Source organism: Balaenoptera musculus, chromosome 4, assembly GCF_009873245.2.
Source record: "Balaenoptera musculus isolate JJ_BM4_2016_0621 chromosome 4, mBalMus1.pri.v3, whole genome shotgun sequence".
Lineage (NCBI taxonomy): Eukaryota > Metazoa > Chordata > Mammalia > Artiodactyla > Balaenopteridae > Balaenoptera > Balaenoptera musculus.
The window spans coordinates 11,120,319-11,136,014 of NC_045788.1; the positions used below are offsets into that span (position 1 = coordinate 11,120,319).

The 15,696-nt window shown below is 52.6% G+C and overlaps 1 protein-coding gene across 3 annotated transcripts in view; it reads left to right on the forward strand.

The window, feature by feature from the left end:
* Nucleotides 1–15,696, forward strand: part of SH3BP5 (SH3 domain binding protein 5) — a 74,465-nt gene that overhangs the window by 51,028 nt on the left and 7,741 nt on the right. For all 3 annotated transcript variants that reach the window (XM_036850370.1, XM_036850369.1, XM_036850371.1), the window contains one exon: nt 9,634–9,798. In XM_036850370.1, coding sequence (XP_036706265.1) covers nt 9,634–9,798 — 165 coding nt within the window. The remainder of the gene's footprint in view (nt 1–9,633; nt 9,799–15,696) is intronic.

Consider the following 15,696-nt stretch of genomic DNA (forward strand, 5'->3'; position numbering starts at 1 on the left):
GGGAGGCAGATGGTGCCCACCTGAGGCCGAGGGACAAGTGGCAGGTGAGTGAAGCGGGAAGCCCCTGGGTGTGGTGTGGACGTGCGTGCTGGGCCCAGAGGTCAGGCGCAGGCTGATGCCTCACACAGGAGACAAGCAAGGTGGGCTCCATCCCAGATGAACCTCCCTGAAGCCCCCAGCCGAAACCCTTGAGTCAGACCCAGCCCTGGTCACTCTGGGGCCCTGGATGACCCGGGGAAGTGGGAATTGTCCTGCCAGAAACTGGGTCATAGCACCCTATTGAGTGGCTGGGCCTTCCCTGCACCCAGGGTCTCACCACAGTGTACCCCCAGGTTTCCTTTATGACAGGTTTTTAACTGTATGATTATTTACAAAACAGAGCAGGAACAAAAATGCTGCTTTAACAAAATTTTTTTATTTTATTGAAGTATAGTTGATTTACAGCGTTGTGTTAATTTCTGCTCTACAGCAAAATGATTCAGTTATACATACGTATACATTCTTTTTCATGCTCTTTTCCACTATGGTTTATCACAGGATATTGAATATAGTTCCCTGTGCTATACAGTAGGACCTTGTTGTTTATCCATTCTACATGTAATAGTTTGCATCTGCTAACCCCAAACTCCCAATCCATCCCTCCCCCACCCTCCTCCCCCTAGGCAACCACAAGTCTGTTCTCTGTCAGTGAGTCTGTTTCTGCTTTGTAAATAAGTTCATTTGTGTCATATTTTAGATTCCACATATAAGTGATATCACATGGTATCTGTCTTTCTCTTTCTGACTTACTTCGCTTGATATGGTCATCTCCAGGTCCATTCACGTTGCTGCAAATGGCATTATTTCATTCTTTTTAATGGCTGAGTAACATTCCATTGAATATATGTACCATGCCTTCTTTATCCATTGAATATATGTACCACATCTTTGTTATCCATTCCTCTGTCAATGGACATTTAGGTTGTTCCATGTCTTGGCTATTGCAGACAGTGCTGCAATAAACATAGGGGTGCATGTGTCTTTTTTTTTTTTTTTTAATTTTTTTTTTAAAATTTTATTTATTTATTTATTTATTTATGGCTGTGTTGGGTCTTCGTTTCTGTGCGAGGGCTTTCTCTAGTTGCGGCAAGTGGGGGCCACTCTTCATCGCGGTGCGCGGGCCTCTCACTATCGCGGCCTCTCTCGTTGCAGAGCACAGGCTCCAGACGCACAGGCTCAGTAATTGCGGCTCACGGGCCTAGTTGCTCCACAGCATGTGGGATCTTCCCAGACCAGGGCTCGAACCTGTGTCCCCTGCATTGGCAGGCAGACTCTCAACCACTGCGCCACCAGGGAAGCCCGCATGTGTCTTTTTGAATTATGGTTTTCTCTGGGTATATGCCCAGGAGTGGGATTGCTGGGTGTTATGGCAACTCTATTTTTATTTTTTTGAGGAACCTCCGTACTGTTCTCCATAATGGCTGCACCAGTTTATATTCCCACCGACAGTGTAGGAGGGTTCTCTTTCCTCCATACCCTCTCCAGCGTCTGTTATTTGTAGACTTTTTAATGAACGCCGTTCTGATTGGTGTGAGGTGGTGCCTCACTGTAGTTTTGATTTGCATTTCTCTACTAATTAGCAGTGACGGGCATGAAGATGCCGTTTTGATGAACACAAACCAGAGATTGTGGGTGGTAGCTGAGACCTTCCACCAGCCTTCACTCGTTGTTGGCCAGTGTCTAGGCCAGCCCGTCCAGTAGCACCTCCCGTGATGCTGGAAGTGTTCTGTGTCTGCACTGTCCAGTGTGGGACCACCGGTCACATGTGACTCCTGAGCCCTTGAAATATGACTGGTGCGACCGAGTAACTGAAAACCTGATTTATTTCATTGTAATTAAATGTAAACAGCCACCTGTGGCCAGTGGCTCCTGTATAAGACATTGCAGATCTAGAGAATAGTTAAGTAGGTAATTGCAAATGAGAATCGTTTTTTTCTTTACTTTTTATTATAGGAAATTTCACATATATACAAAGTAGAGTAGTGTAGTGGAGCCCTATATACCCTTCACGCAGCTTCTATAATCACTAACCCATTGGCCAGTCTTGTTTCGTCTTTACCTCCCCACACCCCGACCACCCCAGCTCTCCCTTCTGTGTTATTTTGAAGCTGATATAATAGCTTTTTAATTTTTGTTTTTAAACCGCTCATCTTTAACCCCAGGACAGAGCAAAACTATTTGACCTTGCTTTTTTCTCATCCCTTAGGACTCCTGACATTCTGATTTATTGACGAGCCTTCCACTAAACCAGCTGCAGGCCGCCCTGTACGATGTCTCTTAAGACTGCTCACGGCTTCCTCGTATTTCTCTAATGAGAGATACGCACCATAGATCTTTCATGTAATTTGTAATATAGATTGTTTAATATGTTTTATATTATACAGTTTAATATTAACTGATAATGGCTCAAACTGTACAAGGTAACATTCGGGACTGATTAAAAATTGATGTCCCATATGTTCAACACATTTTTAGATCTGCAAAAATTGGTCCAGGAAAATTGAGTTTGACAGAAATAATGGAAAACTCCATGGCATAGGCTGTATAATGAGTAAAGTTTGTGGATGAAACTGCTCCGTGGCTCAAATTGATTTGAAATTGAAAAGAACTGATCCTAATGAAAATAATTTTGACTAAATAAAAATGAAAAAAATTAGGAACACTGGATATGAAAAATAGTCAAGGAACTAAATGGACTTCATGACATTCTCTCCAGAAAATGCTTCTGATTAAAACGTGTGTGTCCGGGACATCCTCAGGGTCAAAGTGGCCAATGCCCATCTCTGGCCACTCTTCCATTAACCTCAGACAGGCTTGAAAGGGCGTGGATGGAGGAAGTTTGCAGAATTGAAAGTCTCAGACTCTGGCAACTTCCCGTCCCCGGGATTGCTCAGAACACCGGCGGACAACCAGAGCTTGAGTGAAACCGAGAACACATGCCCTGTCTCCTGCCCGCTTTGATGTTCATCCTGATATCCCTCCCTCGCTGGGGATCTTTGATCTTCCTCAGATGGCTTGGAGAGGCATCTGTGGCTTTTCTCCATGAGCTTCTAGCTGGGGGATGGATTCTTCCAGCAGCACATGCAACAGTCACTGTAAAGGGGCAAGGACAAAATTGTATCTTTTTTTTTTTAAAAAGGCAAGGACAGGGCTTCCCTGGTGGCGCAGTGGTTGAGAATCTGCCTGCCAATGCAGGGCACACGGGTTCGAGCCCTGGTCTGGGAGGATCCCACATGCCGCAGAGCAACTAGGCCCGTGAGCCACAATTACTGAGCCTGCGCATCTGGAGCCTGTGCTCCTCAAGAAGAGAGGCCGCGATAGTGAGAGGCCCGCGCACCGCGATGAGGAGTGGCCCCCGCTTGCCGCAACTAGAGAAAGCCCTCGCACAGAAACGAAGACCCAACACAGCCATAAATAAATAAATAAAATAAAATAAATAAAAATTAAAAAAAAAAAAAAAAAAAGGCAAGGACAGGGGGCTTCCCCCCAGCGGCTGTCCAGTGCAGCAGGCACCTTGACCTTGTCCTGCTCTCCTGTGGGGCGGGGTCATCCCAGCCAGAGCACTCGGGCCATAGAAGGCAGGCCTCCCTGTGGTGCTCTGAGGCCCGTGGCCACCGAAGGGCCGTTGCTGCCCTCACACTCTGGACGGCCTCTGCTCTCCCCAGGCTGGTGACTTTCTGATCCTCTTTAGGAGGCAGTGGGGCACCCCATGTGTCCCGAGGTTTCCGGAGGCCTCTTGTTGATCCGTGATTGTTCCCGTCGAGCACTGGGAGGTGCGTGCAGATGGAGCCCATTGGTTCCTAAGTAAACCCAGAGAATCCCTTTGGGTTTCAAGTGCTAATGGCGTTCATAGGGAATAGGGAAAGCCATCCAGGGGCCTGTGACCTGAATGGGAGTGTGGTTTTGATAGAAATTGTGACTGCCCCATGCTCCCCTGGGAGTGGGGTCCAAGTTGTTGCCGAGAGCAGGTGAGGGAACAGGGTCGGGGTGCAGGAGAGGTCACACTCAGAGAGCTTTCAGCATCAGCCTCTATAGACCCCACCATCTGCTCCCCGGCTCCTGACTAGGAATGAGCTCAGCTCTTACACCGGGGATCTCACATCCCTTACCCCCTCACTCGCACTCTGTGGAAGGGAAACGTGCTCTCCTTGGTGGCTGACATCTTTTCTCCCTGCAAACCCCCTACCCGTCCCCGTCTATTTAGCAGTGGCCAGTGTGGCCCTGTGATTAGGGAGGAGAAGTAAGAGGGACCTCGCTTGGGCTTCCCTGGTGGCACAGTGGTTAAGAATCCGCCTGCCAATGCAGGGGACACGGGTTTGAGCCCTGGTCCGGGAAGATCCCACATGCCATGGAGCAACTAAGCCCGTGTGCCACAACTACTGAGCCTGCGCTCTAGAGCCCCCGAGCCACAACTACTGAGCCTGCGAGCCACAGCTACTGAATCCTGTATGCCTAGAGCCGATGCTCCGCAACAAGAGACGCCACCGCAATGAGAAGCCCACGCACCGCAACGAAGAGCAGCCCCCGCTCGCCGCAACTAGAGAAAGCCCGCGTTCAGCAACGAAGACCCACCGCAGCCAAAGTAAATAAATAAATTAATTAAAAAAGAGGGACCTTGCTTGACCAGCACCTCTTGGTCAGGAGTGTGTAGCCCAGTGGGTGGTATTTGGTAGAAGTTTAGCATGAAGCACTGGGTCAGGGTTTGAATCTGGACCCACCCTTGCTACCTGTGTGACCTTGGGCAACTTCTTTAACCTTTCTGAGCTTGGTCTCCTTTATAAAGTAGGGATGACACTTGGATGACCTCACAGGGTAATTTTGAGATCTAAATGAGACGTGTCCCAGAACACCTTATTATATATTATACTCAGAATAAATGCTCCAACAGTAGCTGCTGTGATTTTCTTCATAATCATCTAAATCCACATTTAGGGTTTGTTAGGAGTCAGGTACTGGGTTACTCTCATCTTGCAGGCTTTCTGCGTGATCTGGAGCCACCCGTAGCTACAGCATGGCTTTGGGCAGCAGAGTGACACGACCCCTACTCTTTTTCAGTTTCTGCAGCTCACTGGCTGGTGTGAATCCCAGGTAGGGGTGCAATCCTGCACAGTTTGAGCCGCCATCTGGTCTTTGGTCCCTCAGCAGCTCCTCTGGCTGTGTATTATTTATGGGTAGACTGTCCACTTGTCCCACGATCATGTCACTGGCAACGTTACCCAGGTTGTGGGCACCTTGTGGTAGAGCAGAAATAGCCCCAGCAAGGGTTGGGGGCTCTGGTTTCCTGGCTCTGGCCATCTACCAAGTAGCTGTATGACATTTAACAGGTGGCCTTGCTTCTCTGGGCCCTCCTTTGAAAAATGAGGGGTTGAACTGGATGGCCTGCAAACCTCCTTCCGCCTTCTACCTCTGCTGCAACCAGCACAAACATCCGGGTGCTCTTGTTCCTTCCTGAGGCCGCTTGTGGGCTGGCGTGGAGTGGAGTGAAGGCCGTGGCCGTGGCCTCGACAGTGGCCGGCCTCTCCACCCTCTCCGCCTTTGTTGATGACACCGTGGGAACCCACTTGTCAAATCCATTCACGGGCAGCCTTTTAACACTCTCTCCACAGCGCTGTTTCAGTGAAAGCCATTAGTGTTCACGAGTCATGAAGATATTTCACCTTTTTCCTGTGTTGCATTGTACAGCTCCAGCCTGGTTCTGCTAACATCTCCCACTCAGCGCTGTGTCGGGCAGGCCTCAGCTCTCTGGTTTGCTAACTGGGCTTCCCTGCCGTGCGTGAGCCCCGCTGGGCCGTGTGCGCGCTTGGGGAGCCCGGGAGTGTAGGGCCCTTATTCAGATAATGTATTAATACCAGGGCCTGGGTCCTTTGTTGGAGTTTGAAGGTCAAACCTAGTTGGCTGTGCTAAAGATTTCTAGGTATCATCTTTCATATGATGGTGAGAGCCAGATAGCCTGCTCTTTTCTTGGACTGTAAGTTGGCTTCTGATTTTCGAGGTCCCGTGTTCCCGTTAGGAGGCTGGGAAGTAGTCTCTGAGTTAAGCCTCCTCTGTTAGACATGGGTGTGAGCTCTTGGATGCCTCCTGTGCTCCATGGTGCCTGGTGCCTGACACCCTCTGCTTCGAGAACTCTTCCCTAAGAAACCTTGGACTAATCACTCTCTCTTTCCAACATTCCCATGTGCTTTACACCGGTCACTTGTCACTGTCTGTCTTGAATTGGAGTTTGTAATGAATGTGTCTGTTTACCCGACTGAGTTGGAACCCCTTATGTTGGTGTGAACCCCTCCCCCCCAGAACTCAGCGCCCAGGAGATGCCTCATCAATGTCCAGTGGCTCATGTCCTGCTGGGGGGGTGTGATGGCATGCTCCCCTCTCCACCTTGTGTGCACCCGCCTGGTCCTTCCTTGTGTGTGAGGGTTTAGAAAATGTTTTATGAAATGCCTTACAAAGAGGCCATGTGCTTTGGGGTTCTTTAGGAAGCCCCCAAAGTTGTTTCCTTGGGCTTAACAGTTATAAAATAGGCTGTGAGCAGCAAGAAAGAAGTTGAGGGAGATCTGACCAGTCTATGCGGGCTGCTGTAGTCACGTCTATCAGGTTTACAGAACAGCCCAGCTGTGTGGAGGGGAAGATGTGTTATCATTTAGGTTTAGATTTGGCTGAACATAACAGAAAACCCCCAAATAACACTGGCTTGAATATGAGACTTTATTTTCTCTGTCATGTAAAAAGTCAGTTCAGGGCAGGGACCTAATTTACTGTTCCTTCATCCTTAAGAGAGTTGCCTCATGATCCAAAAAGGCTGTTGAAGCACCAGCTGTCATATTAATATCACAGATGGAAAGACAAAGGAGCTCTCCTGAAAGTCTCACTCAATATCTATTTATATCTCGTTAGCTAAAAGTTAGTAACAGGAGTACTAGCTAAAAGTTAGCAACAAGGTTAGTAACAGGGGTACCAGCCTCACTCAATATCTATTTACATCTCATTAGCTAAAAGTTAGCGACAGCTGGGAAGTAGGTTTTAGCTGGAACATTGCCTCACCTGGAGACATGGGGGCTCTATTTCCAAGAAAGATGCAGCGAATAGACAGTGAGTACAGAACACATGCCCAGCACTTACTTGAATGAATGAATGAGTGAGGGGATAAGTGATGGAGAGATGCCATCTGGGCCAAATGTATACCAAACCCTCATATTGGCGGGATCCACAATATGACAAGGAAAGCACATTTCTGATACCACAAGAGGGACAGAGCCTTAAGGAAACTTCAGAAACTCCCCAGGGACTCAAAAGAGAGCATGTTCTACAGGGCCACTTCAGATGGGCATCCTCTTTTCCCTCTTTGTAGGGATCTGGTTCCCTTATTTGGAACACAGCAGATGCATAGCAGCGGGTCAGGAGGGGCTGGGCCTGGGTCACGGTAGCCACATTTCAGAAGGTCCCCATGAGGGCATCTGTTTTTGGCTTGTTTGAAGAAAGAAAAGCTTCATCACTCAAGCAGGGAGACGTGGCTGAATTGAAATACTAAAATTTCCTTAAATACAGATCCCTTCTTAGAAAATGTTAGAATCCTGTGGGGTTAATTATGCTCTGATGGTCCTGGGTTGAACCTGTAGGTGGTCTGTGGTTCAGCATGGGGCGGCTTCTCAGTGCCAGGTGCCCTCCAGCACGTCTGGGCAGGTGGAGGGCCCCAGAGGGCTGTCCTCACACTGGAGAAGCACGGTGGGCCTGGAGCTCGGGCTCTGGAGCAGTGAGTGTGCTGCTGACAGCAGGTGGTGCTGTCTTCTCAGTGGTTTGTCCTAGAGGGCGGCCCCTGGTCCCCACTATGTCCCTGAGGCACACCTGTGTGGTCCCAGGGCCACACAGTGGGTCTGCAGCAGGCAGGTCCCCTGGTTGAAGCTTTAGCCTGGCATTCATTCACAGCCTCTGTTCTTGACTCCCTTTTGAAACCTTGATGGGAGCCTTTGTCAAGCCTCCTACAGACACTGTTTCATAACTCTGCTTCTTCCTCCAGGCCCCCCACCAACCCGCATTTTCAGATCATCCCCATCTCCAGCCCTCAGTTCGGGATCGTCCTCATTTAAGAAGCCGTCCTGGATTCCCTCCATGGGAAGAAATTTCTCCTTCATGTCCCCTCACTCTGTTACTTCTGAATGTCCACTCCCTCCCCAGTTTGGCTCCCTGACCAGGTTGTTGCCGCCAGAGGGTCGGGTCGGGTCGGGTGTGACCTGCAGTTACACGATCACAAAGATGGAGGGGGCACCGAGGGGTCACACAGCTGTCCCTCACCCTGGGGGCTGATGGGCTCCAAGTCTGGTTTTGTTCCTCTCAACTGTCTTTGAAAAGTGTCCTTGGCCTGTGGTATCCGAAGACTTCCTCTCAGTCACGTGAGACTCACTCTGGGAATGGGTGTGGGCCCAGATGTTCCCCCCACCTCCTGGGTCCCAGGGACTGCCTCGGGGGTGTCCCCCAGTTTATGTAACTGAGGGAGCCGGTTAGCCAGGGGTGAGTGGGAGGCTGCAGCGGGCCAGCATCTGGCAGCGGCTTGCCTGAACCCTGGCGGGGAGTTCAAGGTGGGCCTGCTGAGAGCAGTGACAAGGACTTGCTGCAAATTTCTGGTGCAACCTCATGGCCCACTCCTGGGGGACGCGTTTCTACTGCATGAAAACAACAGAATGCGAGTCAACTATGTGACTTACAATTTTCTAGTCCCAGTAAAAAATTTAAAAATAGCAGGTGGAATTAGTTTTAAATAATATATTTTAACCCCTTAGGTACAAAATATTGTCATTTCATCATGTAATCAACATGGTCGTTATTAAGGAGATCGCTATTCTCTTTTTGTTCTAAGACTTTAAAATGTGGGGTGTTTTACACTCAGTTTGGATCAGTGACGTTTCATGTTCTCGATAATCCAGGCTATAAAGGGGCTCTGCTGCCGCTTCTGTTGATTCTCCCACTTGAAGTTCCCTGAAAGCAGGGACAGCGTCGTGACGATCAGGGCCTTCCCCTCACCCATCGCAGGTGTCGGCGCGTGTGATTTGAGTGGGGGCCTGTCCCGCAGGGTCACCGCACGGGGAGGCTGGGACTCGGAGCGGCTGGAGTCTGGTCACAGCTGCGTGAGCTCAGGGACGGCCCTGGCCTGTCGAAGCCACGGTTCCCACTCAGGATGACGCTGCTGGACAGTAATCTTCGGGGCTTTTCTGATTCTCACGTGCTGTGAGCTGAACCATGTGTCTGGGCAGGGTTGCTGCTGGGGACACTGATACCCTTGGCCTCATTAGCAAATGAGATCATCTCTGTGAAGGACCACGGTCGACACTGTACCCACCACGGATGGGCCAGTTCGCTGCCCCTAACTCTGACCCAGAGCCTGCGTGTTTATCTGGTATGTTGGGTCCCGGGCTGTGAAGACCCTCCACTCCCCCATCCAGCGTCTACACAGACCTGCGGGTGCCCGGCCTGTTCCCAGGCTGCCCAGGCAGAGGAGGACAGGACTCGTCCAGGCCCTCGGGACGCCCACCTTCTGGAGGGTGTGATGAGCCAGCGGGAGCCCCTGCTGTGTCCGAGGCCTCATGCGGTTTCTCTCTCGCGCAGGCGCAGCTGGAAGCTCAGAGAGCCACGCAGGACTTCCAGAGGGCCACCGAGGTGCTCCGCGCCGCCAAGGAGACCATCTCCCTGGCCGAGCAGCGGCTGCTGGAGGATGACAAGCGGCAGTTTGACTCGGCCTGGCAGGAGATGCTGAACCACGCCACCCAGAGGGTATGAGTCTCAGCGGAGCGCGCCCGTGGGACCAGGGCCGGGCTGGGCTTGCGCCGGGGTGCGCGCCTCTGCCTTGCGCCTGCCTGTGGGCAGGGACAGAGAGGGGGGCGGGGCATGCGTCTGCGTGTGGGCGTGGGGTGGGGAGAGGGGCTGGGCTTGCGTCTGCCTTGGGTTCCTGCGGCCTCGGGGTACAGGTGCCCATCAGACCCAGACTCCCCGCTGGTTTCCCCGAGCAGAGGAAACAGACCCCCAGGCATGTTGTACGTCACAGGTGGTCATCTCCATGGGGTCTCTGCGGGCCTGGGACTGAGCCGTACTCCGCGATGACAGTCACCCGGTGACAGGCGTACCTGCCCCTTCCCTGTCGTTTGAGGTTCGTCTGGTTCAGATCACCCCTGACGGTCCTGACTGTGGATGGGGCTTCCCCGAGGGACCCGATCGTTCTCCAGAGTCCCCTCCCTCTGAGTCCCAGGGGACTGGCTGGGTTTGGAGCCCGGGTGGAGGACCTTGATTACTTGCTGAGCCTGGACTCAGGGGTGGGTGCCAGTTGGTGAGAAGCGGGGGCCACGGCAGATGAGGCCAGAATACAGGGGGTGCGCAGGCTGGCCTTCGGGCTGGGCTGGGGTCTGGGGAACCAGTGTATGCACAGGAAGTGAACTTTGACTCCTAGGTTTGGTGCCATCATTGTTTGGCCCTTTACCAGCTCCCATGATCTGCCCTCTGGCCACATTGCGGAGAATCAGAAGTGGTGGGTATAGCTGGACTTGTCACCTCTTTCTTCCCCTCCTCCAGCTGGTTTGCTGTGGGGAGGTGGGTGAGGCCTTGGATGAAGGGTGATGTAGGGGGTGGGAGCTAGTCTGGATTCCCTGAGAGGCCGCCTGCGGGGCTGGAATAGAACCTTTTCAGTGGCACCTGCCATGGTGGCTCAAGTCCTGGGGGACCTGATAATTAAAGATGGCCTTGTGCTTCCTTAAATAGAATGTCTGACGCACAACCGGCTTGGACTTGGTGTCAAATGCGGGTCGACTCTGTAGCACCTCCCCTGAAGCCCGGGCTCCTGGCCGGGCTTTTGTGGCCTGGGGCCTCCTGCCACCTAGTGGACACGATGCTGGGAGAGCCAAACAGCTTTCCTGGGTCCACTGGGGAAACGCCAAATGGGAGGTTGGAAATCTTGGAAATTTACAAGCCACAGCCTGACAGAATGAAAAGGACAGGAAAAAAAAAAAAAAAATTAGAGTAGCTCCTTCCAAGAAATTAGCTGAAGGCCTGCCTTTCTTTCCTGCCCTTCTTCCACCCCAAACAAGATCCAAATCAAGCTAGTCAGAATCATTCAGAAATCACTTAATCTGTTCTTTAAAAAAGAACAAAATGGGTTTCTGCTTTTTTTCTTTCCTTCTACTCTTTAAGTCCTGGGACCGTAGTGGATGGTGAGTGGCAGTCCAGGAGAGGTGTCCTCAAGACCTCCACATCCCATGACTCCGGAAGCATCATTCACACCAGTCTTTGGGAATGGTGCTTCTTGGGGTTGTGCAGTGTGCAACTTGTGGGGCTGTACCAAATGGCCCTGGGCCTCCTGACATCGCATGGGGCTCCTGAGGGCCCAGGGAGGATCATCTGATGTGTGCTCTCACTGAGGCCACTGGAGGTTTCTTGGTCATGGGGGTAACCCCTGCAGATGAGCAGATTTTCTGGGTCACAGGCCAGGATTTCCACCCTGGGGCTGCTGTTCCTCTTCCCTAGATTTCTCCCCAGTTTTATGGGCCTCAGATGCTGCTCCTTGACCTGATGAGGGAGAAGGAGAGTTGGAAACTGACACCAGCAAGAGACAGAGCCCTTGGCAGAGCTGTCCTCGACCGTGTCCCCGTGTCACTGAGAAATCCAGCCTGGAGGGGGCTCGCTCCAGGGACGTGACGGATGGTACAGACGCTCGTGTGTGGCTTTGTTGTGAGCCGCCCTCTGACTGAGCATGCTCCCGGGGCCATGCGGGCCTGGCACGCTCGGCCTCCTGAGTGCTGGTGGACGAAGACAATGAACGGTCTGGAATATGTCCCCGGCTTTGGCTGACTTCTGGATCCTCCAGGAAGCCTGTTTCTTCAGGAGAAGGGAGCGTCATCTCACCCTCTTCTGAAGAAACTGCCACGTAAGAGTCTAGAGAAAGATGCAGAGCTCAGAAAGGTCCAGGCTGTCTTGAGGAAGTGGCAGTGCTTTGGGCTGTGTGACCTCCACCCCAGGCACAGTGGAAGGACCCTGGGGTCCCCACATTCCTTACCTGAGGCCGTCCGTGTGTCCCTTCTGTCCCTTCGACTTAGGGTGACAGCGGGCAGCCCCACTTGGAGCCAGGCTGGAGCCCCGGGGTCTCTCTTGTTAGGCCACATGCAGTGCCCCGGGCAGGGACAGAGGAACAGTTCTGCACTCAGAGCTGGGATCAGCAGGGCTTTGGAAGCCGCGATGCACTTGAGTGGCCTCCCTGGGGACGTGGGGTCCCTCCCGCTCCCACTTGGGCTTTAGGCAGCTGAGGCCCCTCCAGCTTCACCCGGTTCGGCCGCGAAGCAGCCCTTCTAGGGAGGAGGTGTGGGGAGGCATGAACTGTCAGGGACCAGCAGCTCCTGGAGAGGAAAGCCCTGGGGGCGTGGATCTGAGCCCTGGGATGCACATGAGCCACCTGGCCAGCTTTTCTGTGCTGGTGGGCTTGTACCACCCGTCCCCCAAGGCCCTGGGAAGCTACCTCCTTGGCCCTGTGCACCCAGGGCTGCAGGAGGAATCAGAAATCAGCCTGAATGGGCCGAGGATCTGAGGAGACCTTGAAACCACCTTCCCGGGAGCGGAGGACCCTGCTCTTAGCTCCGGGATGTTGGGGATGAGGGTGGATGGCCTCGAGGTTGGGAGAGCTCAATGTGAGGCAGAGGAGCCGGGCTGGCTGGACGTCTGCTGGTCAGTTGAGGTCATTCTGCCGGCAGGGGACCCAGCCTGGCTGGCAGTGCCCGTTGGTGTCCCTGTAGGAAGTATCTGTTTGAGCATCTTCTGTGTGTTGCTGTGAGCAGAGGGCCTGGGCTGCCCTGCGGCTCCCGGGAGGGGGCCCGTCAGCACTGCTGGCCCCATTCTGTCTATTCTGCTGACCCCGGGGGGGGCCTGTGGCTTCTCAGGGTCCCGAGCACCAGCGGTGGCCTCCCCACATGCTTCCTCCGGGACCCGCTACCTACTGCCTGCCTGGGCCGTGGTGCTGCGGCTGTTCTGGTCACTCAGGCCTCACGCCTGGGGCCTCAGAGCCTCCCATTGGGCAGCAGCGGGTGGTCAGTCCTTGGGCATCTGGAGCCGGCCCGGGGTGGGGGGCAGGAGTGTGTGTCTGTGGGTTTTGGGAACCCCAGGGATGCTGACTTCTTAGTCGTTAGGATCCGCAGAGGCCAGTGCACCCAGAGGTTAGCACAGAGCCCGTGGGTCAGCCCCGGGACATGGTCCCCCTGAGGAAGAGGGGCCCAGGGCTGTTGGTGCCCAGACAGTGATTTCTCCGGGAGCCTGCCAGCTCTGGGGAAGGAGGCGGGAAGCTGAGCGCTGCCCGCGGAGAGTGGACGGGTGGCTCTGCTAAGCACCCCCAGCCCTAAGTGCTTCCCCGCCCACGCCCTTTCCCCCAGCACCCCGCACCGAGCCCCCCAGCGCAGCCTCTGCTGCCAGCCCCCACCTACCCCCCTGGGCCGCGGTGGCCCTGACAGCCTGGATCCCAGCTGCCCGAGTAGCGCGGTGCTGCTGGGCATCTGCCCCTTGAGGCTGGCGGTCCGGGTTTGGTCTCCAGTGTGCTCTGTGCACACAGTAGGTGCTTAATCAGAGTACACAGCTCTGAGTTGAATATGCTGGTGGTAAACTGAAGAGCGTGGTGCTGAGCGGGGGCTCAGGGGCCCAGAGTCCAGGCCGAATATCTGTCAGCCCAGCCTTCGCGGAGGTCTGGGCGCTGGCGCCCCAGGGCTGGGTTGCACGTGCGTCTGGCCACCTTGAAGTCTGCAGGGACATCTGCGTTGTGCTTCCATTTGTGGCTTCCATCTTCCCAGAATCCGCCCTTATCCCCCCGTTCCTTTCCCACCCCTGGGCACACAGTTCACGGCTGGTTCCATGTTTCAGGGGCTGTTTGGTTACCTAGGAGACGTAACCAAGGTGACCTGCTTGGGGACTTTCTCCCTAGAGGCGGGAAGCGGAGTGGGGACTCTCCTCCGAGAGCAGGGGGTTATGTGCACGTGGGGTCAGGGGGTTGGGACGGGGGATGGTAGACGGCCTGGTGGGGGTGAATCGGGACGGCGTCCTTGCTGCCGCCTCACTCTGCGCTGGCAATGTCGCCAAGTGCTCGGAGCCTTCCGAGTGTTTAATTTTAGGAAGCTTTTTGCAGACGAAGGGCCAAGGAAGAACGAGGGCCTGTGTGCAGTCGGTGAGAGCCCTGCTTCTTGCAGGGAATGCTCTGTATTGTAGCCTCAGATCACAGCTTTTGTAGATCGTCTGTTTAAAATGCTTTCAGACTGGTCCTTAAAGGTGAACCCTGCATTGAATCCTCTTGCAGTGGAACAGATCACCACAATACGTTGCCTTCATCTGTCTGATATGCTTGGGTTTTGTGTGTTCATAAAGGTTACACCAGTAAATCCTTAAAGCTTAAGATTTAAGACAAGACTGAAGAGTTACTACCGTTTCCCTAAGTGACCAAGCTGGGGAGGTTTTGAGTGCATTTTATGTCACTGTGACATCTTTGGTGTTAGAAGCCAAGGGGAAGGGTTCTCTGAGCCCCTTGGTTTTGATTGAGAGGTCATTTTAGCAAGCCTGTCACCACATTGCCAACTTGTCTCGGTTCCCTATTTCCCTTCTCTGACTTTGTTTTAATTCTGTTTTTAAAAGTATCTCAAGCATTAAAATGATTGTTAAAAGATATACATTTTAAAGAAGGTAAAGGTTGAACTCTGATAAGTATAAAGTGTTCTCCTGTCAAAGATTTTATTTAACTCATTAAGGACGGAACTAATAAGATGTTACAGCTCTTTCAAAGGAGAATTCAAAAAACACACTCATACAGAAGTTCAGCAATGCTGAAATGAATTTACAAAATACAAAATTGGTCAATATTTACAGGGCAATCAATAATCAAATGCATCTCTACTGGACACAATCTTCATTTCTAGGGGTAAGAATCATTTATATTACTATCAGTTTTCCCCAACTTACAGGGTCATAAAATAGCTCCAAGACAATGAAAGGCAGAGATAACCTGGAAGGGGGCATTAGACAGGACACCCAGTCGTTTTATGCTCATATCAAAGTCTTTCAGAATTTTTCCTGACACTTAAAAAACCCCTTATTGTAAGTGCATAAGTAAACTTCCCCGGGCTGACCGTGGCTGTTGCCTGGAGTGGGTGATGGACCGCTGGCTTCCTCCTGGGTGGTGTCCTCCTGCAACTGTCCTGCTGGGTCTGAGACAGTGGACCAGTGGCCTGAGAGCCCTCGGGGCTCCTCCCTGCTGCTCTTTGGGTAAAATAAAGCACAGCCCTCTCGCCCCACCTCACTGCTGCCTTTCCAGTTCATCCCGTAACACTTGGGTGAGTTGTAAGTAAAAGATGAGAAGGAAGTTGTGAGCCGCTGATGTGGCCTAAACTGCTGTTTATCTCCTGCATCATCTCTCCTCCCAGCTGGCCTTGTTCTGATGCTTTTTAGGTGATGGGGGAGAGAACCAACACTGTCCCTGTTTCTAGGAATGTGCCTTTGAGCTGCGATGGAGGGCCCTTGATTGTTGGGTTTTGAACTCATTTTTAAAACCAGAATTTCCCACCAGAACGCTGACTGGTCACCTGGTCACAAATTTTTGTAAACCCCCAAATCTGTTCAGTTTGACCCTCTGGATCCTGGATTCTTGTCCACCAGCTAACTCAG